This window comes from Pteropus alecto, unplaced genomic scaffold (assembly GCF_000325575.1).
Source record: "Pteropus alecto unplaced genomic scaffold, ASM32557v1 scaffold21, whole genome shotgun sequence".
In the NCBI taxonomy this organism is placed as follows: domain Eukaryota; kingdom Metazoa; phylum Chordata; class Mammalia; order Chiroptera; family Pteropodidae; genus Pteropus; species Pteropus alecto.
In genome coordinates, this window is record NW_006436282.1 from 12,522,953 (window position 1) to 12,548,373 (window position 25,421).

At 31.1% G+C, this 25,421-nt stretch overlaps 1 protein-coding gene across 7 annotated transcripts in view; it reads right to left on the reverse strand.

The window, feature by feature from the left end:
- The window catches only part of SNX13 (sorting nexin 13), a 117,119-nt gene that overhangs the window by 24,513 nt on the left and 67,185 nt on the right, over positions 1–25,421 (reverse strand). For all 7 annotated transcript variants that reach the window (XM_006911968.3, XM_015589505.2, XM_015589506.2 and 4 more), the window contains 8 exons: positions 23,391–23,529; positions 22,909–22,997; positions 19,661–19,760; positions 18,616–18,809; positions 12,037–12,141; positions 11,302–11,434; positions 7,152–7,189; positions 2,993–3,062 (listed from right to left, as the gene is read on the reverse strand). In XM_006911968.3, the coding sequence (XP_006912030.3) occupies positions 2,993–3,062; positions 7,152–7,189; positions 11,302–11,434; positions 12,037–12,141; positions 18,616–18,809; positions 19,661–19,760; positions 22,909–22,997; positions 23,391–23,529 (868 nt within the window). The remainder of the gene's footprint in view (positions 1–2,992; positions 3,063–7,151; positions 7,190–11,301; positions 11,435–12,036; positions 12,142–18,615; positions 18,810–19,660; positions 19,761–22,908; positions 22,998–23,390; positions 23,530–25,421) is intronic.

The following is a 25,421-nucleotide window of genomic DNA, read 5'->3' on the forward strand; positions in this document are numbered from 1 at the left end:
CCACCCTTTGTGACTCTGGACTTTTTGCAAAGGATTGGGTTCCAGCTTCCCATGGCCTTAGCCCATCCTGCCTTTTCTAAACTCAAGGACATAAAAGTGCTATGAAGACGAAGACAGTAGTCTTCACACTCCTATGAGGCCTAGGTTTCAACAACTCTTCACTTCCCTAAATTTGTTTTTCCTCATGGTCTATGATGGTCTGTAGATTTCCCTGTTCAGCTATTTTTATTTTATTGTTTTCAGCCTTTCCACATGTGGGAGATAGTATACTCTGTACCAGTTTAGCCTACCATGTTGATCAAAATTACTCTTCTAATAATAGATTACACTGATCCACACTGTGAATAAAAAAGTGGCCAAGTTTGAAGCTGACTAGATTTTTTCTATTTCATATATAATTAAGAAAAGAATGGTCTGTTTAGCTTTTCAGGAGATTATTTTAATCACATAAAAGCTAGAAATCTTTACTGGCAAATGCAGTTGGATAGAAACCTTTCTCAAGCTTTATCAAAATTTTTCTAAGATCTGTACTTTCTACTCAAAATTGCCTTCTTTCCCTTCCCATCTAATATCAGTGTTCCCTATTTGATAAAGTATAAAACTAGGAATAGACTTTGTCATGTTGCTCTCAGGGGCTTTAACTATAGGTAACACTAGTTTTCACTGTTCACTTCTTCCAATCACCCTTCCCTCAGAGATCTAAGCAGAACAAACTGCACAACACTTTCATTGTGTCAGAGAACTGCTACCACTCAGTGGAGTCAGCATGGCAGCCAGGGAATGGCATTACCAGTTGCGTTCAAGATAAGTTTGGGGAGGAAAAATAGAAAGCAGACACCAGTTAGATAGCAAACCATACCAATTAGGAGTTAACAAGAGCAAAGAGAATAGCAAGAAATAGAAAAAGAAAGAAAATAGGAATGTAAGAGAACATCCTGAAAAAGAATAATCAGATTTGTCACAAACATAAGCAGGGGAGATCATGACCAGGATGCATGCACAACAGGAAGAATAATGAGGTTATTATAAAAGAAGTAGAGAAGACAAAAGGTAATTTAGTTCTAAAGGAAGATAAATGAGGTTACACATACTGATTTTGAGATGATGGTTGAGATAGTATAATGGAAATAGGTTTTGTTTTCATTCAGACAACACGGCAGGTGATGTGCAAAATACTTGTGATTAATCCATAACCAGATAAGAAACAAGGACCAGAATATAAATCAATCTCGTCACTAAGCACATTGATTCATTTAGCCAATATTTTTTTAAAGCAAGATTTCTCAAGGAAGGAAGCAGTAAGCACTAGTCCATGGACTGACCACTCCCTGAGTAGCATTGCACTAGACTCTCAGTTCTACTTCCTTTAATAAAGATGTTAAGGACACAGGATCTAGACTCAAAGAGATTCTGGAGTCCAACTGGTAAAATAAATATTTATAGAACAGTTATATATCATGCTTACCATGTAATTACTAATGTAATGAGTTAATTAGTCCCATAACAACCCTATGAGGTAAGTATTATTTATTATTTTTAGTACCCCATTTTATAGATGAGGAAATTGAAGTACAGAGAAGTTAAAGAATGGGTCCCAAGTTCACCCAAGTGTTAAGTGGCAGAGCTGGAGTTTGATCTCAAGTACTTTGGACAAAAAATTGTGCTCTTAACCACTATACCATGCTGTTTCTTTAGTATTTATACCTGTCTAACAGAAATAACAATTTACTAAAAATGCTTAGCATAGTGCTTCCATACATTTTAAGAAGCTAATAAATACTTGTTAAATAAATGGAAAAGGCAGCTAGAAAAATCAGAACCCTTAGAAAAGAGAAAAATCCACGTAACAAATATGGACATGACTGTCTTCCTCTAGACATAAAAGTTTAAGGTCTTTAAGAAAGAAGTAGAAGGACAAATACTAAACGTTTGTACTTTAATAAACGCTTTCACATTTGGAAGACAGGTCAAGAAAGAAAACAGGTTTATAAAGGACTTAAAACTTTAAGGGAGGTAAAAGTGAGACAACTGTATCAAAAGCTAGAAAGAAAAGCAACAAGACCTCTGGTTTTATTGAAAAGGGTGTTAGCTAATGACCTTTAATAGTAGAATAATGTTTGTAAAAGATAAAGGAACAACTGAGACAGCAATTATAGATAACTTATTCCAGAAATTTGCAGAGAACAGAATGTAAAATGAGATTCCAGCTCCAGTAAGAAGCATTAGAAAGAGAGTAAATAAAAATAGATGCAAATTATCTTTCAAACTACATGTAGACTATAAATCTCATTTCAGTATCTAAAATGTAAGCAATGGAATTGAACTGAGGTATATACCTCAGTATGTTTACATTTCTATATGTAATCTGACAAAACACTCCTATATTCTAGGATTAGTAAGAGGCCAGATAAGAAAACCATCATTATCTACTACATATTGACCTTTTCTAATAACCCAATGATAATGATAAAAGTTGGGTTTTTTTTCTCAGTTCCCTAACCATTTTGCACATGTGCTGATTGAGACACAAAATTTTAGGTTTCTCGCCTCATCCAAGCATGTCTAGAATGTCTGTAAACTCATACTTAAAAGCTTCATTTACCCAGTTATCTAATCTGGCTTTGCATGCATAAAATAAATACTGAACTAAAATTGCTCCAAAATGATTTAATGAGAATTATGCAGATGATTATCAGCTAGACACAAAGAGGAAAAGATTGGTTTCAGAGTTTATTAGCACCTGGCAAATGCTTAGAATTTGAGCTTTTTAAAATGTCAACAGTGACAACCTTTGAGAAAGGAAATACCCACAAACACGAGTAAATCAACATCATAGAATTTAATGAAGAACATGCTGCAGGGAAAAAAAAAGTAACTTAAAAATAGGACTACAGAATAGAAGAATGGTTTTTAAAAATAAATGTGAAAAATAATGTAAGGGTAATAATAATTAATAGCTTTTAAGTAATAAATATAACACAAAGTCTCTTACCAGTGTCTGAAATGTAAGCATGAAGCTGTACTAAGTCATCAGAAGATACATTTGAAAGGTCATCTAAAGACTGGGGGGAAAAAATCAACAAACAAGATTTTTTAACTTTATAGGAAAAAAGAGTTTAAAGAATTCTACATCATATATGCATTATTCATCTTTGCCCCATGTAAGCTTTATAGTATTTGTATCCTTACTCCTCAACAATAATCCCACTATTTATAGAGACAGAAGAGAGAAAAGCCAAGATGAAGAAATTATAAAACAATTTAGAAATCAACTTAATAAATCAGATTACTTCTTCATTGCTTGTTCATATACTATAATTTGCTGCTTCTTGGTTATATTCAATACATGGCAAAAAAAAATGTGGAAAAAATAAGAGGATATATTCTTGTTAATGTTTCAATTTTTTAAAATGTTGAAATACAATAGAGCCAACTCTGTATTAACACTTTTATTAACTTAGAAATCATTTTACTTTGACTAATAATAGCACCTACATCATAGGGTTATGTGAGGTCTAAATGAGAAGACGTGTAAAACATTTAAAAGACTGTCTAACTTAAAAAATGTTAGCTATTATTTTGATTACTTAGTAAATGAAGTGAATCTATGGCTTAAGATAGATTTTTACATAGTTAATTTCTAAAAATTAATTTCATACAATTATTACTGATTGATCCACAATGAATCTTTTATAACTGTGGCCTTTGGGTCTAAATTAAAAATTTTTTTTGCCACATATACATATACCCACACATACAGAGAAAAGAACATAATCATATAATGAAGACAGAAAAGGGTCAATACAATAGGCTTGAAACTGCTTTCCTTAGAAAGGACAGCTTGCAAGGCTGGCCCCTGGATGGCATCTGAAAATTCAGATTTAGGGAAGGTTGCCACCATTCCCTAACTGCTAAGAGCAGCTCGCATGGCACAAATTGTATGTACAACGTGGTTTATGCTGAACATCTGCTTTCCTTCCAGGAACCTGGAATTTTGGTACATGCTAGGCAGAGGGTGTCTATGTGACCTGGTTCCAATAAAAACTCTGGGTACTCAGGCTCAGGTGAGCTTTCCCAGTGGCCACATTTCACACATGTTGTCAAATTCATTGCTGGGGGAATTAAGTTTGTCCTACGTGACTTCCAAGGATACTTCTTGGACACTTGTGGCTGGTTTCCTCTGGACTTTACCTCAGGCACTTTTTTCCCTTTAATGATTTAGCTTTATATCCTTTCACTATAATAAGTCCTAGCCATTAGTATGACTATGCCGAGGCCTGTGGTTCCTCCTAGTAAACAACTGGACACAGGAGTGGTGTTGGGGAACCTCTGACACACAGACATTATGTGATTCAGATACATTTTATAATTTAAAATCCATGGGATCTGAATGAATTTTGGAGTTCTAATGTAATATTACCACTTATTACTAAAAGAGTCATCTAACTTGAATGCAGCCATACTTATGACATAAAGCCACTTAAGTTAAGGCAATTACACTCTAAGAAGCCAAAAGTGTATCTACTAAAGATTGATCGTTAAGAGAAGAAAAATGTGTTAATTTCATACAGATAACCACGGTACTTCCCTGGACACATCAACTGGGAGAATCATTAAATTAAATCGGGCCTAGGCCTGGCTTGACCTCTGTCCGGTATAATACAAGACTTTAGCCATATCAACTAGTCTTTCCTGCTTTCCTGCATCTCAGTTTTCCCAGTGGTATAATGGCATAATATCTGCTCTATGACTCTGTCACAATATAATGTGAATGAAAATACATTGAAAAGAAATAGAAAGCACTATTTTTAAGTGCTCATATGACCTACAGTAAAACACTATGATAGAAAAAGCACAAAGATTGCTTTAATATTATTTTTATGTGAAAGAAGATACAGAGGAAATGGAGTAGTCTACCAAATTTAGATTATCTACTCTGATTTTCTTCCAATTATAAGCCAGCACAGGGAACATAAAACAATCAACTTTTTCACTTGATATTAGCCAAAAGGCTGAGAAGTGATCACAATCAACTTTCTCAAAAATGCATTATTATTATTATTGGTAACTTTCCCTTATAGGTAGCATTTAAACAGCTAAATGCTACTTGTTATTTTAAACATGTCAGCATCTTACACTTTGCAACCCAGAAGTTAGAAAACTTTGTATATAAATGTCTTTTTAGCATGCTTAAAATATACAATGAAGATTATTTTCATTAAGTATGATGAAAACAATGTGATAAAATGTCTCTTAAACATTAGTCACACAGTTATAATCACATGTAATATCAAGTAGACTACATAAAGTTACAGTTGGTGGAAGAATTATTAACTACGGAACTACGTTCTGATTTGGAACTGTTAAGTATTGATTAGTAAAAGAAAACTGTGATTTCTAAACAAGTGCATTAATGCTGTCCAGAAATAAAATGCAGCGTGTAAAGTAACCCTTGGGTTAAGAGTTGTTGAATTTGAGAAAAAAGAAAATGAGAAAACTGTTTGTTTTAATATTATGCTAAGACAAAAACAGAAGATTCAAATTTACTATGATTTCAGCAAACATCACTACAAAGGCGTTGCTACAAAAGCCAATCTCAATTGCAAAATGAGTAAAACACCACACATTAAATATTTTCTGTGTTTAGTATACTGAAATAAACTACATGATCTAAGTTATAATCTTAAAACTATTTTTTAAATGCAGCTATCCACTAAAATTTGTCTATGTATTAAAAAATGAATCCAAAAATCTCCACCTGCTGAAAGGCTGAATTTAATTGATATATCTGAAAAACAAAATATCACAAGTCACTGACTTCAAGTATAACTTTTTCGATCCAGAGACTGTTCTGGCTTATATCTCGATGTGAAAAAATGGATTTCTCTCATTTGAAAAAGTATTCCAGATATGGAATAAAGAAAAACGTATTTTTCACTAGGTCAAAACCTTGTTATAAGCACTACAAATGTGAATACTATAAAACTGCAAATCAAGAAAAGTTTTGTCGCATTGGAAACTTTCTATATAATGAACACTATTGCTCTAGTATTTTAAAATGAGTCATTAGTGCTACTGTAGGCAGTAAATTTATGACATAAAAATGTCACATTTTCTTCATGCTCTAGGAGTGTTTCCTTTTTGTTATAAGGCTATGGAATATAACAACTAAATAGTAAAAATACCACACGATTTAGGAAAACATTTTAAATGTTACAAAATATCTGACATAACACTATGGCTGATTTGTGTAGTATTCTGTTAAAGGCTATACTTTCTATAGTAATAGAACATTTAGTCAATAAGATTTTAGATATAAATGTAGTACAGAAAACATAAGATAATGGACCTCTAAACAACTTAACTATTACAAAAAGTCTGAAGAATAACTAATATAAGTAGAAGGAAAAATAAAGCAAACAATCTCCCCTTGTACCCTGCAACTCTGGACTGAAGCTTCCATAAAACATTGATATTTTTTCCTGGAAGCATTTTATGAAATGTTATTTAATGATAAGGATGGATATATACTATAAAAGAAATGAAATGTTTATTATTTCACATTTTGCCTTGTATATATGAAACATCAATGACGGTTTATATGCTAAAAAATATGTCATTCTTAAGGCTGTATTCATATGAATTAGCTGCTAATTGCTTAATTCACTGTAAAACTCATGCTTAAAATTTTTTTTTACAACCACCTGAATTTATTACACTGTAGACTTTAAGAAATATCTATAAATTTTCATATATCTTAATTAGTTTTATATTTCTTTTCTAAATACAAGAGAAAAAATGATGTAAACATTTTTATTTCACAAATTTACTGCTTATCATAGCACTAACTGGTCATTTTGAAATACTAAATTTTGAGATTGAAAATAATGAAACCAATTTTTTTTATCGAATGTAACTGAAGTTGTGACCTATGCTCATTTTTAAAAATGAAAGTAAGTTTCCTTTTTAAGTTCTAACTTATAGATGCCTAATATGTGAATTTAACATTTCTTTAAAAGTTTAATTTCTTATAACACTAAAGGATGATTTGGGGGCTTCTAATATATCGTTTACTTACATATGTTAAGGCTCAGTCTTTCATATTATTTTCAAGCCATTTTAATAATTAAAATAATTATAATAGTACTTACCAAATTTATGCTTCCTGTAGGAGACCCATTAAAAGATTCTGTAGGAAGGGAAATTCATCTTAGTATATAGTAAAAACCTTTTGAAACGGTTGCTTTATCTAAGTTTCAAATACCAAGAATGAAAGTCACACAAGCCAAGACATAACAGAATAGTACAGAAAATTGTGGTATACTACTCCCAAACACTTGTTCCCTTAAGGCCCATGGTTTACAGAGCCAGGAATTTCAGTGAAAAAAAATATATATGTACATAAGTTACACACACACACACACGCACACATTCATGTACAAGTGAGCAATTATTAAATATTTTATCCTCATAGTACCACATTAACTTGTCTCATACAATGTTAACATGAGGAAAACACTGCAGAGTGAAATCCATCAGGATATGACAGATATTTTGTTATTTCTGTCTCAATGGATTAAGAAATATTACAAATAAAATTATTCTTTAATGTGAAGAACAGGTTGATTTTTGATATAGCTATTAAGTCTATTTATCCTTGGCAGATTTGGCTCAAAAACATTAAAAGTCTAGATTCTTAAATCAATATATAACTAACAGAACAAAAGATATGTAAAACTCCATATGCAATTCCATTTGATTAAAAAGCAACTCACATTATGTTTTTAAATGAATATTAGAAAGTCAATTATACATTATTAAAATTAATGTCTTTTCCTTCAAGGTTTTATCTATATCTGAGCAAATTAAGTTACCAATTAAGATGCCCTTCTGTTAAAACCACAAATGAATAGATAGGAAAGAAATATTCATATAGTTTTAATGTTAATGTATGGTTTCTAAGCACTTAACAGATTACTTATGAATTTGGCTCTCTAAGGGGGTCTTCAAAGCAAATTTCTATGACTTTCAGAAAAAAGCAGTTGGTGTTCCTTTCCAACTTCAACAATTCTACCCAAGAACATTTCCAGGTTCCTCAGATCTTTGGTCACAAAAGGTGAACAGGAAATTTCACTTAGGATAACTCCTTAGTTAATAGCAAGGTGATAATTAAATGAATAAACAAACAGTTCTCTATTCTCTTCATTCAACTATCTGCCTCTTATTTCTGTGTTCTGCCCATCTCTTAAAATTTCCCACCAAGAACAAGTCAAATTAAAAGAAAATCATAAGTAAAACAAGGCACAGTTTAATTTCTTGATCATCAATAAGAACATGCAGTAATAGAGTTTAAAATCTATCTAGGTCCATACTTAATCAAGAATTTGATAACTGCCTATAAATATTAGAAAACTAAAAAAAAGTAGTTTGACACGGTGAGAAAAATGTGATTGAAATAAAAATTTTAAATAGAAAGCATATTTTAAATATTTTTAAAAACTGTAATACCTCATTTTCATAACAAAAAGAAAATATCTATTTTTAATATAATTTAAAGCTGAACCAACTAAAAGCAATCACAAATAAAGAGAAAGAGAAACAAGGGGAAGAGGAGAGGAGATGAGAGAGCATGCATTAGCAAGCCTTTCAACTACCTACCTATTGAAGTTTGGTTAAATAGGAATGAAATTTATTCCCCAGCAAAGAAAAACCATCAGAGGATACTATCTATCACACATGATAAGACTTGGCTCATTAATTTTAGGCTCAGTTGTGGCCTGCATCTTTTAAAAATCAGCTAAACGTTAAACACTGGATTAGACATTTATTTCAAAATGTTTGAAAAGTAGCCAAAATTTCATAATGTCTAAAATACGAAGTGTCAGGAAGCTTAATTTTAAAAGTCAGAAAGTGAATGTATAACATTTTTGATTAAACAATCTTATAAAGAAAATCATAAGCACTACTATCTGAAAATATTGTCGTAACTGCCTAAAATCTAAACACTCACAAAGACAATACACTTAACAGTTATTTTTAATAATAATGTTTCATATGTTACCCAACATTCAATGTACTTTTTTCAAATGGTTTCAAAAAAAGGGCTAGGTAATTTCTCAGTGATAAAACATAAAAGCTCATCAATTAGGGAACTGAATATTAAAAAGCAATGTCCTAGAAAAACAAAAGATGCATATGTATGTAATTCCAAACTACAACCAATAATTCCAGTGTGAGGGGTTACTCAATGACTGATGTATAAGATAAGTATATTTTCTTCAGACAAAATAAGTTGCAGAAAAATTTTTTAAAAATCTACTTTGTATTTTAAGTAAGAATGAGGTTTTGGGAAGTTTGAAATGGCTTGTAAGTAATTTGCTTCCATTAGTTGCATACAAAAAGACTGGCTAGAAAGATATAAATGGAAGCTAAAGGTCAATTTAGAAGACTGTGAAAGAGTTCTTACACTACAGCATTAAAAGCTACTCCCAAAGAATATATTGCTACTATCACCATTTTAAATTACATATTACTTAGAAGTTCATACAATTAGCTGATTATGATTCAATTTATCTTTTTTCACTCTGGATCATATAGCGAATACATTTTATAATACCACGAAATTTCTGAAGTAAATAAAATAACAAAAATATTTATAGTATGTCCTTTCTGGAAGTAGAGTTGCTACCGCAAATTTCGTAGTAGCTCTATCAAAGATATTTCAACAGATATTAAATGCAGATATACTACATAGTAAATTTGTAGTCCACTGAATTTTACTATTTAGATCCCACAGAAGTAGTCTTTAAAAAAAAAAAAAAGAACCTTCCTTTATTATGCAATCAAATCCAGTTAATAAAATAGTATTCCAATTTTACAAATAAATAAGCCAGAAAGAGTATTAATTTAAAAACCTAAGATATTAGATCAACAACCAATATAAAAGTTATTAAACTCTAAATGCAAACTTCTGTAACTAGATGTCTTAGGTTATTTGAAAAGTAAAATCTCACTAGTGTAGACAACGTGGAAGCAGGTAAAGAAGGGAGGCAAGGAAACTTCCAAAATAGAGGTATTTTTTAAAACAGTGCTCACTACCTAAAAGAGCTATTGTATCTCCAACCCCAAGTGGTCCTGTCCATAAATCTATTCATAAGTAAATGATTATAATTAAAGTACTTTCTTAAAATATTAGTCAAGTTTTTCCCATTAACTTTTTATTTACATTGCTTATTTGCTTGGTAGAATATACCAGAAAGTTTATCAAACCCTAGATATTTAATCAAGGATTAAATAAGTACTTCTGAATTGGATCACAGGTAAAATGGTCATTGGGCCAAAGAACCTGGAGCTCCAAGGGCTGCCTCTCACTATTCTGAGATAACTGATTATTTACTACCAATAAAACAGATATTTGTGTTTTAGTTTATAAATCATTTTCACATACGTAATTCCATTTAACTCTGACAATGACTCAGAACTAAGATATTATGAGAGAAGAATATTATTCCAGATTTACAACTAAGAAAAATGAGGCTTAAAGAAATTAAGTTTGGGCACTGTCACACAGCTAATAAATGGCAGACCACGAGTAAAATGTAAACACTCTGACTCTTATAGACTGCTTTTCTTCACTACACCAAGCTGATATTATCTTCATTTGAAAATGAAAGATTGGAATAAATGACTATTATAGCTTCTTCCAGTTTATACTGTACAGGATTTGGAAAAGGGTATAATTAAAGAGAGGAAAAACTATATAAATATTTTCTAACGCTTTTATAGTTGATTGTACACTCTCAGAATCCTTTACTTGTTATTCTCATTTAATCTTCTCAATAATCCTATTGTTAGTCATAAACATTGCTTACAGTAAGAACATCTGGGTGACAAAACTAAAGAAAACATTCTTTTTTAAGAGTTCAAGCTTCTATAGTTATACATTCTAATCTGTTATTAAATTTTCAACATTTTATTTTAGTATAGTAATTAAACTATCATTCATTTATAGTTTTTTAAATATATTAAAATTTATATTTGGGCTTCAAGAACATTTTTTGGGCTTCGAGAACATCTACATCTATATCTATCTATCTATCTATATCTTTATCTATATCTATCTATATCTATACAAATGTAAAATATATGCCACCCACGTCCATATTTGGGCTTCAAGAACATTTTTTGTCTTGTCTGAAGGTCATTTTTTTTTGGTGATAAATATATGTCTCATACATATAGATATAGATATAGATATAGATGTATATATATATATAAAAATGTATTATATGTACCACCTACCTCCATCACCATCATCTGAGCCTCTGAAACTAGGATCTTTTAACATATCCAGCTCAGCTAACATACGTACATAAAGTGCATTTTGTCTGAAGGAAGGATAAAATCTTTCATCTCGTAGCATCAATTCATATACCTATTGAATAAATGAAGATATTCAATCAGTAATACAGATAATGTACTGATTTACACTAATAACATTTCACCAAAAGCTAGACTGAGGTCTTGCTATAATGAATCACAGGATTCATATTTACAAGATGTCAGCAATAAGACTAAGTCACAACTAATGACTTCTTCTCGTCGCTCCAGTACCTAAATTGCACTGAGAAGAATCCTACTGCAACGCAAGTAACAAGACAGCAGTAAACAATGTTCTAGGAAGTAGTGTTCTCTAAGAAACAAGGCCACATAAAGGCTCAAGGCATATCATTAAAATAAATTTAAGTGATGTTATTTACACATCATCAATTCATGAAAGTCTAAGGCTGTATATCTGTCTCTTCAGTCAAGTTTGAATAAAACAGCCCAAAATAAGCATCCTCTTCATCTGTCAATTAAATAAACAAAACTGGACTACCGTTTTGTAATTAAGATGTATTATTACCACAACTCATCTTTTTAATTATCTTTCTTTTATAATTTGCAATACCTTTTTACAAAACTAATTACATACATATAGAAAGATACATTTCTTTTCAAGAAAGGTCTAATAATAAATGTTGTATATAATAATACCTTTCTTTGAATGTCATCAAAGATTTCAGGAGTTGGATCTTCATGATTCAAAGTATCTGCTAATTTTGCTACCAAATAATCATCAACAGTAACTCTTGGAGATGCCTAATAAACAGAAAAATAATAGTAGTAATGATCTTTGGAATTTTTAAACACAAGTTAAGCCTTGTTAGATGGAGAGTTAAATAATGGAATCGTATTATTGAAAGTAAATGGCAGAAAATCTTTCCTTTTTAAACAATGCTTTGATGTTTAAGAAGGCTGAAAACAGCTAAAACCTTCTTGTCATCATGGTATACTGGTAGACAAACATTTACTCAATATGCAAAATGGAGATACTACTGCATAAGGTTATTATAAAGAATAAAAGGCACATAAGCACAATGTCTGGCACACAGGAAATGCTGTCAGTAAGAATTAGTTTTATGCATTCAGCAGTTGTGGATTGTGTATTTAACATAATAGCTAAAAGAATAAGCCATATTTGTTACTTATCATTTAACATCAGAAACGATTGTTTTGAATGGCCTTTAAAAAGACTATGCTTATCCTAAATCTGGTTTTATAACACTGCAGCGAAGTTCCAGTGTGATATGAGAAGGAAAAATCTAAAAATTTCATCTTTCCAATAACTTCCAAAATTTGATATTCAAAGTGAAAAATTATTTTACTGAAAGAAAAAAAAGACTGAAAAGCTAGCAAAATGGCCATCTTTAGTAAGTCAACTTCTGAATTTTCTGAAAGCTCTGGAAAGTAAAGAAGTGATAAGGATGGTAACTCTTATAGAAACTAGCAAAAGAATGCATTATTTAAAATTACTCCATGCTATCCAGTATCTAAGAAACAGAATAAATCAAGAAAAGAAAAAAAAAAAAAAAAAAAAAGGAAGTAAACAGCAGGATATAAATGTGTATAAAAGAGTTACGGAACTTCTAATGCTCCCTTGTTAATTCAACATCCTTGTTAGTAAACCCAAGTAAGTTGTGTAGTGGTTTCGTTTTGGAGGGGGAAAGGGTACTTATTTGTTGTTTGTGTAGAGCAGGGTATGGTATGTGGTTTATGTGTATGTTTTCCCCTGAAAAAGTAACAGAAGAGCTAAACAACTCCAAGTATATCACAAAGATTAAGAGAAGACGATGTTAGTTGGTTTTGTCCTTTCTTTTACCCTCTAAGCTCACTAAACTCAATTTCTAATAAGAAGAGGCAAATTTGAAAATAACATTTTATATGTATTTAGTTTAATTTTTCTTATGAACTCAAGTGCACAAATTTGTATTAAGCCTCCCTGGTATAGGGCAACCAAGGCATTTGAAGCACTATCATGGGTCACAACTAACCAGAATTCCATACTCAAAAAAAGTAATATAAAAGAAATGTTTACATACATTTTTGTATTTTCACATAAAAATACAAAAATGGGTGCATTTTTGTATTTTCACATAAAAATACAAAAATGGGTGTTTTTCCTAAATTATGTATTAATTTGTGTCCTTTACTTTTCTATTAGACAAATGTGGTTATTTAAACAAAACAATAGGACTAGTTAACAGTGGCAATTAGTAATTAATAGGACTAAATAAACAACTATGTTTGAGAAAAATATAATAATGTATTTATGTTTCTCTCCTCTTATGCAGAAATTTAACTTTTTAAAACTCTTTATTAGATATCTAAATATTATAGACTAACTACTGTGTAGTTCTAAAATACATAAGTGTAAGACTTTTAAAATTAGACATATAAGAGAACAGATATTATCATGTGTAATAAAAAACAACTACATTTCTTTTAAATATCCCATAACCCAATGGGATATTTTTACTTTGTGTGTTTCCTTTTTTAATAAAATTTTCTGATCTGCCTGAAGCCTTTAAAACATCCTTTTCTTTTACACAGCAGTATAACTGAGTACAGTCAAATGTAAAATTCATTTTGACTTTCAGCTCTGCTCTTAAGTCTACTTATTTCTCTTACCAATGTGATGACATCAAGTTAAATATTCTTCAATAAAAATCATTTAGGCACAGAACGATGGAATCTTTATCATGAAAAATAGCAGGTTTTTAGAGCTTAAGGATTTGTTTCCAGCTCTTCAAAAAATGTCCACCTCCTTTGTATCTACAGGCTTGTTTGAGAGACCGGCTTTGTCACTCAGGTCCTTTGCATTTGTGAATTCATCATATAAGCTAACCATTTCTAAAATGCCCATTTTAAAATACTTCAAAACATAATGAAAGTCATCATAAGTTAAACTTCTCCTTCTCAAGAAAAATGATTTTAAAACACACAGATCCTTTAAATTTGAGAAGACTGAAGGTAGATTCTAAATAAATTAGTTTTAGTAAATAAACAGAAAATCCTATTTAAGCTGGCTGTCACTTTCTGGTGATATTTTTTTGAGTTCTCAATAGTCTGATTTCCAAAATCTAAGTCATTTTTTTTTTTTTTTATTGTATGAGTTTTTGTTATAGCCTACATGTAAACATCTCAGGTCCATCTATCTTTTTTAAGACTCCCTTTAGCCTCTTCAAAGATCATTCAACGGTTTTGGAGAAAAAGCATATAAATTTCTGTTTACTGTAATTTTCACCACACTCATTCTTAATGTATTTTCAAATTAAAGAAGGATATTATTCTTGTCCCATTCTTTGAAAATATGATTTTACTGCAGGCCAACATTTTAGCATCTTTTTTATGACTGGCAACAATGATACCTATCTGGAAGGCAAATGTTTATGAAATTATCTCCTCACGTTTTTATAATCTCAAAAATCTCATTGCTTTTACATGTTTTGAAACAAAAACTAGCCAAAAAGTTTTATTACAAAAACCTCACTATCACAAGTAAGTAAATGATATCCCCTTTTAGCAGTTGTGTAGAAGGAACACATGATATTTAGCAGGTAAGATCTTTTAATTTTAATTAAATGGAATTTTTAAAAATTTACATTTGCACTGTCTGCTGAATATGCAGAGAGACGAGCAATGTTTATTTTACGTTTCTGAAGTCTATTAAAAATCTCAGAAATCAAGAAGATATCTAAAATTCCATTTTTGTAAATTAAAGTATGTAAGAGCTATGGAAAATATAGTCACATTGCTTCAATTTGATGTAACACAATATACTACAGAAAACATGATTGCTGGTAAGATCTGAGAGATAAAGCTCTAAACCTTAAAGGGCAAAATCATCTGTTATTAAAATATCCTCTCTTATTTACCTACAGGATATTTCAGTTGAAACCTCTGAATCACAAAATGTAACTACTCAGATTTACAAAACAATCAAGAGAAAGATAGGCCAATGTGTGTTCACTTGTGTAGTATGCCCAAGCTAGTTCAATATCCACTATTTTCAACTAATCGTTGGGGTCTCTTTGGGAGATGAACTCTTTATTGATTTAAAAGTATGTGTAATATTCAGTCTCCATATATGCTTTCATACCCCTTCATCACCATGAACAATCCCAAAATATTTTTTGCACATTGTGCAGTACTGTCTATTTGGTTATTCACTCTTCCTAATCCAGTTGTATGGTTCCTTCAATCTGCCATTAAAAATCACTCACTCATCTAGACTTCTTTTTTTTGATGTCTGGTGTTGGTATTGTAATCATTCTCATTTTCATTATCTTAACTTTTAGAAAACATAGCTACAATATTCATAATGTTAAAAATTAAACAGTCCTATCACAATACAAAGCACAGGATAGAGTGAAAGATGAACTGTTAACAGTCATGATAACAATGCATTTAAGTTGTACTCGGAGTGATACACAATGGTGGATCCATTATCATGAAGAGGAAATAATGGCTGTCAACATTAGAGGTCAAGGGAAAACCAGCAATGACTACAGAAGTGCATCATCAAAGTTATAGTCATTTGACACAAAAACATGTTGCTTTCAACCCTTATTTTTTGGAATCATAGGATGGATTTTATACTTCTTTTCAACCTTCTGCACCCATAGCTAAAACCTGGGACTTTTTAGGTCCCAAGGAAGGGTTTCCTGAGACATGCGGTATCATTGCTCAATGCTAAAAACAGATTACCTTCAAAAGAATAACAAACTCATACTGGATTTCTCAATGGAAACAATGAGAGCCAGAAAAAATGAAATGGTATCTTTATAATGCTAAAACCAACTTAATTTTCTGATTTTTCCATTATAATTGTAACCCATACTATTGGACAACAGAATTTATAATTTATTTTAACAATTAACATGAAAAAGACTTATGATATACACTCTGAAGCATTGTCTTCAAACATCAGAAACTCTTGAATATGTGCACAAAGAAACATGAACAACAATATTCATAGCAGCAATATAACAGGAATAAAATGGAAAGAAACCAAATGCTCAAACATTATTGATAATAAATAAACTCTTACATACCTGTGCAATGAAATATTCAGTGAAAATGAACTATACCTGCATGCATCAAGATTATGGATTTCAATATAATGGGGAGGGAGCAATATAAATAGTACCATTCCATTTATATAAAGGTTAAAAACAAAGCTAAGCAATATACTGTTTAGAACACACATGTATAGCAAAACTGTATGGGAAAGGAAGTAAATACAGGAAACTTGCTTCATAGGAAGTAAGGAAACAGATAAACCTGATACATGGGGACACGTGAAGATTATGTAGGGATCTTCAAAAGTATAGTGAATATTCTATTTCTTAAGCTAGATGGGTTATATAGGTGTTTGTTATACTAATTCTTAAAATTGTTCACTATTTTAAATATATATTTCATAAGGCAAAAATGTAAGCAAGTACCCGAGTTTTTAAATAAAATTCATACTTAAAATTCAAATACAATTTTTGTGCTAGTCAGTATAAATTAAAAGGTATTACAGCATTGCCATTAAAGGTACTGGAGTATGAGTAATCTTGAATTTTGGAGATTTTTCTGTCCATACTCATGGCATTGGTCTGTAGTTTTCTAAATGATGTCTTTGTCTGGGTTTAGTATTCGAATGACACTAGCCTCATAAAACTAGATGGAAAGTGTTTCTTTTTTTCCTCTATTGTGTGGAAGAGTTTGTGAAATACTGATATTATTTCTTCTTGTAATGTATGATAGAATTCACCACTGAAACCATCTAGGCCTGGGCTTTTCTTTGTGAGATGATTTTTAATTACTAATTAAATTTCTTTTATTTATTATATGTTTTATTTCTTCTTGAGTCAGTTTGGCAATTTATCTTTCTAGGAATTTGTCCATTTCATCTAAGTTGTATAATTTGCTATCATAAAGTTGTTTATAATATTTGCTTATAGTCCTTTTAATTTCTATAGGGTTGGTAGTTTTTCATTCATGATTATGGTGATCTGTGTCTTTCTTTTTTTCTTGGCCAACCTAGCTATAGGTTTGTCAATTTTGTTGCTCTTTACAAAGAACAAACTTTTAGTTTCATTGATTTTCACTAGTGTTTTTCTGTTTTCTATTTCACTGATTTCCATTATCATCATCACTGTCTCCTTTCTATTTGCCTTAGGTTTATTTTGCTTTTCTTTTTCTAGATTTTTAAGGTGAGAATGTAGATTGACTTGTTTTATTTTTTTTTATTGAGGTATGCAAAGCTACACTTTTCCCTCTAAGCACTGCTTTAGTTGCACCCCCTAAATTTGACACTGTTTTTTCATTTTCAAAATTCAAAATAACTTCTAATTTCCTTCTGATTTCTTTTTGATCTAGAGGTTAGAAACACACTGTTTAATGTTCAAATAGTTATGATTTCCTAAAATATTCCTGTTGTTTTCTAATGAATTCTGAAAAAAGGACATACTTTGTATGATTTTTTAATACTTTTAAACTGACAATTGTTTTAGGACCTAGCATATGGTCTATCCTGGAGAATGTCCCATGTGTATTTGAAAATAATGTGTATTCTGCTATTGCTAAGGGAAATATTCTATAGATGTGAAAGGTCTAATTGTTTTAGTCTTCTTTAATTCTTATATATCCTTAGTGATTTTTTAATTGTTCTATCAATTAATGAGAATGGGTACTGAAGTCTTCAACTATTGTTGTTGAATTGTCTATTTCTCCCTTTGATTTTATCAGTTTTTGTTTCATGTTTTTGGGGCCTTTGTTATGTTTATAATTGTTTTATTATTCTGATCAACTGACCCTTTTACTAGTATAAAATGTTCCTCTTCTCTCTAGCAACAACACTTGTCTTAAATTCTATTGTCTAATACTAGCATAGCCCCTCCAGCTCTGTTCTGGTTCTGTTTACATGGTTTATCTTCTTCCATTCTTTTACTTTCAACTATTATGTCTTTGAATCTAAAGTGTGTGTGACCTTGAATCTTGACTTTGTCATTTAGTATTTTTATGACTTTGGCCAAGGTAATGCAATTTTCTAAACAGTATTTTCTTCACCTATAAAATGAAGATAATAATACACAATAAGAATGTTATCAGGATTAAACGAGACAATGTTTGTGAAGTAGTTGTCCCTAGCATGAGTAATGGATATTTACAAATACTATAAAAATTATTATTAATGATACTACCAAAGAAGATAAAAACACAGTAACCAAGATATACACTAACCTTTTCTGATAAATACTGTTCATAAATTCCAACAGCTGCTGCTCTTAAAAGTCCTTTGGTTTGGTTGGTTTGATGTTTTCCATCTTTCTGACGACTTAATAAAACTTCTAGCTGCTGTTGGGCTGTTACCCGGTATCCTTCCACTGTCATCCAGAAGAAAAGATGTGCTTGACCTCCAGTTTGCTGCATGTAATCTACCGAACAAAATACATAGATGCTAATATCACAGATTTCTGGGTGCATACACTATGTGACACGTAAGAAGAATTAAAGTTTCCATAACTTAAAATTCTACATTTTGAAATGTTTAGTAAATGTCTGAGGTGAAAACACAGTTTTATCATAAATTGGTTCAGCTAAAAAGACCAGTTATGTAGGAAGCACAAATAAAACCACTTTTTTAAATCTCATTTTTCATGATAAAATCTCTAGGAGATAAAATTGCTACACAAGGCTTAATCAGAAACAAACTACTTCAACATTCAGCTCTTCTTCTCAATAAAGATTAGTAATCATAATACATATTAATATTTCTTTAAATATTAAAATTAAGGACTGAACTTTCAACAAACCATGCATTTATGTTTTTGATCAAGAAAATGAAGAATCAGGGAGTTTTGCTAGACATTTCCTCCAACTGAACATAATTTCCAACTGAACATAATTTTGATGTAAGAGTAATAAAATTAATAAATATGTATATATTAAAATGGCATAAAAACAAGGTCCCTCCCTCATTCATACACAAAACTGATGCAAACAAGTTATATACACCATGTTGTCCTCATAAAGTACTCTTTCTCAATTTAAATTCATAGTAGACTCTCCTAAGGTTTATTTTAAAAGTGTTTAGCATATGCACATTAGAGTTATAAGCATTTATTTACTTCAAAACAAAACAAATCTCTATGTCTATGTTTTCCAAAGAAATGGGAGTACAGGACAGATTTGGCATGTTTAGCATTAAGCATTTTAAATTTAATAACATTTACAATTATTGAAAATTTTGAGGGCCATATTATTTTCATAAAATGGATTTACATACCCATAAAAAATTGTAGTGCAACATTGTCTACAAGAATACTGTCCAGAGGGACTGTGCAAAGTTTCCCAAAGTTTGCCGCCAGTTTCACAGTATTTATTTCCTACACATGGAAGTGAATGTGGGTTAATGTTTCATCTATTCACTCATCAGGTTAAAGATCTTTATATAGGTATAAAAAAACACCAAATTAAAATGAAATAAAAATAAAGTTTTCCACTCTTGCACATGTGGGTTCCCAATAAAACAGTTTCAGCTCAGTGAATGTTATTTTCAGAGTTGCTGAGTAAATACACATTAAAAGTGAGATAAGTATCATTTCTTCCAACACAAAATAAATGTAAATGACTGTATTTTCAATTATTCTCTACATACTCTAAATGAAAATGAATATTTTAAGGGCTAAAGGGGATGTTTAGATCACTTAATATGTCCAAGAATAAACAAATCTCTACATTTTAAAGTATAGATTGAGATCTATCCATCAGGAAAACAGAAAATATTCCCAAAGAGTAATTTTGCTCCTAAGATGGTCAAAATATTTCATAGAAATATTAGTGCAGAAAATATATTTCTTCTCAGATTATGTAAATAAATTATACATACTTTTCAAAGTTATAAAGTATAGTAACTACCTACGTATGAAAAAAAATTTTTTTTAAAAGTGTTCAAAATTTAGAGAATCTACATGTCAAGCACTGTGCTAGGTACATTACACACATTACTTCATTTACTCTCCACAGCGATTGTATTGGATAAATATCACCAATGCCATTTAACAGATAAGAAAGCTGAAGATCAGAAAGGCTGCGTGTGATCACAAAGCTGGTAAGAGTAAGTCTGTTTGCAAAGCCTGCTGCCCTTTCCTCTAAAACCTGTGATTTTTCTAAGAACTATTTTCACTAGCATCTCTGTACATATTCTCAAATCTGTATCTCACAACCTTCTACTTAAAAAGGAAAGACAGGCAAGTTCTCTGAAAGTTAGATAGGCTACCTTATTCAGGGACAGATACTAAATTAGGCATAGGTGATACATAAAGGAGAAGGAAGATAATTTAAAGGAGGAAAAAACTTCCTCTATAATTATTCAGTACTTCATATAAGTACTTCATATAAGTACTGAATAATTAAAGGTAGCTAACTTAAAATGGCTGGCATAAAGCAACCCAGTTGCCAGCACATGAAGTGATGACACTAAAAACTGAAGGTAATAAATAATGTTTTTTTTCTGTTTTACAGCCCCAAATCTCTACTCTCCCTTATAGCAAGACTCCTCCAAACAGCTAACTATAATCACTGCTTCTAATCCATTTCTCCTCATTTTCTCCTGGACTAGCTCCAATCAGGGGTTCTCTCCACTGTTCCATCAGAATGCTATCATCAACCCCCATGGTGGCAAACACGGTGGTCAATATGAAGTTTCACCTTACTCAACTTATTAGTAGCCTTTGACATACCTCATCTCTCACTCCTTTAAACACGTTCTACACTTGGCTTCTAGGATATTATGTTCCCAGGTTTTCCTTCAATCCCACCAGCCACTGACTCTATATCCTTGGGTAGATAGTCTACTTTGCCTTAAAGTCTAGTAACTAAAATGCCTCAGGACCAAGTCCTTGGTATCTTCTTATTTACTTTACACTCACTCTTTTAGGTAACCTCATCCAGTCTCTTAACTTTAACTAAACATCTGATAATCCTGAGGATTCTCAAAGTTTATTTCTATCACTAACTTTCCCTTGAGCTTGAGTTTACTAATTAGCATGTCTACTTGAATGCCAAACAGGGATCTCAAGCTAAAATGCTCAAAATTAGATTCTCCTTTCCAAACCTCCACCTCCCTGTTTTATCCATTTTATAGTAAAAAGGAACACTATTCATGCATTTGTGCAGGCCAAAAAACCTACAAATCATCCATGAGTCCTTTTTAAGTTTCTCACCCCGTATTGAATCTATTAGCAAATCCTGTTAGCATTATATCCAGTCTCTAACTCCTTCTCACAATCTCTGTAGACATTTCTTAGTGCACTAAAGCAAGAGTCTCCTAAATGACCTTAGTTTCCATTCTTGCCCCCAACACTCCATCAAAATCTATTCATCACAAAGAGCCAAAGTCATCATTTCAATTCATAAGTCAGTCACCAGAGCAAATCTCCAATGGATTCCCATCGCAATTAGAATCTTTAAAAAATCTTACTATGGCAGGTAAAACAGTATATGATCTAACCCCCAAGGTTCCTCTGCAATTTCTTTCCTACTAACAATCCCGCCTGAGAATTCATTCCATACCAGCCACACTGACTGCCTCTAACTCACTAACCGCTTTCTTATCTCAGGACCTTGCTCTCACCTTGTCTGAAATGTTCTATATTTTCTTTTTAAAAATATCATAGTTTCTACCACAGTACTTTTGCATTGACCATCACCTTGCCTGAAAGAGTCTACTAAAAAAGAAAAAAAAATGCACAGGACTCTCTCATGTTATTCAGGCCCTCTATGCTCAAATGTCACCAAATCTCTCAGCACCTATTTAAAACACTCCTAGACATTTTCTATCCCTCTATTTTACTCATTTTTTCACATTTTATTTTTTACTTTCTTTTTTTTACAGTATATATCAATTTACTTATTGGCTTATTTTCTGACTCTGCAACTAAAATGTAAGCTCCACGAAGAGCGTTTGCCTTTCAGGTCAATCTAACACAGTGGCCAGAGTACAAAATTCAATAAACGCTGAATCTGAATAAATAATAGATGAATAAATAAAACAAAAAATTAAATAAAGTCTTTAATAACTTCAGTATTTTTCATGTAATGTTTTAATCTCTCTAAGTTGGTTAACAAATACTAATATTACATTGTAAAAAGTTTTTCTAAACTTTTTTTGTAGAGTACTGCACTAATTAATATCCTACTTTTTGTCATTTGCTAGACATTTTTACAATTTATTTTTACATTACATTTGATGTGCTGTATTATATTAATTTCAAATGTACAGCATAGTGATTAGACATTTACATACCTTATGAAGTGATCACAATAAGCCTAGTAACCATCTCCCCATATCTAGTTATTACAAATTATTGACAATATTCCCTATGCTGTACATTATTTCTCCAAGACTTATTTTACAACTGGCAATTTGTACTTTTAATCCTCTTCAACATTTTTGCCCATCCCCCCAGACTGCCAGACATTTTAAAGAATATATTTATAACTAAATGTTAAGCTCAAAAGTACTTTACTTACTTTGCCTGACTGCAACCGTTGTATTCTTGAGTCACATACTTTCTTTACAAATAATAAGCTATTTATTTGATTTTTGATAGTGTTGATATCTAAAAACAAACAAACTGATTATGAGCTACAAAGTGGTAATGTTACTTTGAAATACTTTAAACATGCACTTACTGAAATTTAACATACAAACCAATGCACAGAGCAATTATTTACTTAAATGAAATTACCTAAAATTTCATAGCGAAATTATTTAATTAAAATTAAATCATGCCAATTATCTTAACTTTTAGAGATAATAATAACAGTCTCAATAATAACAGTCTCAATTCAGAAAACTGTAATACTTTTTTCTTAGCACACACTAACATGTTAGGAAAGATTTAAATTTAGTTAAGGTAAAAACAACTAATAGCATAAAATGATATTTAGGTAAATTAGTTTTTGTTTAAAGATACAGTAATCAATAAAAGTCTTATACTTAAATAAATTACCATCACCAGCTGTATCTAGAGATCGAAGATACTGTAATTCTTCTGCTGCCTTATCTCTGACTGCTTCTAGCTCTCCAATATTGTCACTCAATTTAATAATGTTCATAAAGGCCTCATAGTTGCAATTAGAATCACGGATCTGAAAAGAGTTTACAAAACAGGTGGGAGGGGGACTTGCTTATTAAGGAAAAACAGAATTTTGCGTTCCTACCCTGTAACATGCACGACTTGCCATATCCCCAGTGCTGTAACAAAACAAAACTACAATTTCTGTACTCATGATACTTACATTCTTGTGGGTCACAAACTGTTTACAAGGTAAGTGAATACACAATGCACTAGAAAGTAGAGAAACATGCTCAGAATGTTTGATGACAGTAAGAAAGCCAGGAGCTATACCAAGAAGAGGCAGAGGAGTAGAAGACAAGATGGGTGGTAATGCAGGGTGAACCTGGGAGGGTATAGTAAATGTTCTGGCTTTCATTTTGAGTGGAATGAAAAGTTACTGGAGGGCTTTAAACACAATACTAGAATTCTCTGACCTAAATTTAACAGAATCATTGTGATGATATAAATTACTCTGTATTTTGTTTTTTTCTTCAGCCACTTGCTGTTTAAGAATAGGAATAAAGTAGATAGTTAAGCTGGATTTAACCAGAGTGTTGTTTCATCAAGCAAATAAAGTGAGAGAGGGAAAAAAGTTAGTTGAGGACTTTGTGAAGGGACTAATCATTATGACTGCTCATAAAATTTAAGCCAAGTAAAGCAGTAAAGGGAGCTATGAAAAGGAAGCAGTCTTGAAATATTTTCCATCCTCAACGAGTCAAAGAACTAGGGATTGGATAAGTCCTGAACTATAAACTGGCCAGTAAGCACATGAAAAGATGCTTACTATCATTAGCCTACAGGGACATGCAAGTTAACTACAACAAAATGATAATGCCAAATGTTCAGAATACAGAGAAAACAGAACTTTCAAACAGTGCTAGTGAAAAGGCAAACTTGTAACACAACTTTGGAAGACCATTTGGCAGTTTTTTTCATTTTATATAAATTTTACCTCAATAATAAAAGAAAAAGGTTGTTAAAAACGTTTTTCTAAAAATACATAAAAAAAACCAAACAAATAAATTGCTCTTCATTTACCTTCTCTAGTTGGAGATAACAATATGAACCAATTAGGTAATCTATTCCATAGTCAAGAGATTGGACTTAACATGAACTTAATAAGAAATGAAGGAAAAGTAAAATGTATATGTAGAGATGAATAATACAAATCCATTCAAACTATTTTTAGAAATGACTTAAAAACTTAAAACTATTGTTGGGTAACACTAAAACTTTACATAGAGAGAAGATATGTTACTAATATACTGTCTAAACCTTTCCTTTCAAACAGAAATGAACTATAAGTTAAATATCATTAATATGATAATTTAACTGAGTGAAAAAATAAGAACAGAACTCATTTTAATCTTTATAATACCTATGCATAAAGGGTTTTCTATACAAATAATGTCAAGAAAGTATAAACTAGACAACAAAGTAGGCTAAAAATCCATTATTAAATTTTTTTGATATTATATTGCAAAGTACAACAGTGATCAATTCCTGTTCATTAAATAATAAAAGACCCAAGCACCATACATAATAGTAGTACTAGGCTAACTATGGGGAGAACAAGTAAAATTGGGTGGTTTAATTCTTTTTAGAATATTTGTTAAGTCCCCTCAAAATGTTTACATCTTGTAACTAATTATTATAGTTAATGCAAGCTCAGCAAAAAATTCCTGAAAACTAAAGAAAGCTATTAACAGAAATGATCCCTAATCCCATGAGTAAGAGATATCTATAACATTCAGGTAATCATGCATCCTTTTCTGTAACACAGGTAAGATTATAGAGTACTGTATCCTGATTATTTAAGGTTAGTATACAATATCCATTTTTGTGTGTGTTACAAAAAAAAGTTTTAACACCATTTACCCTTACTTTATTATTTAAATTTTTTAAAGTTTTATCAGTTTCCTT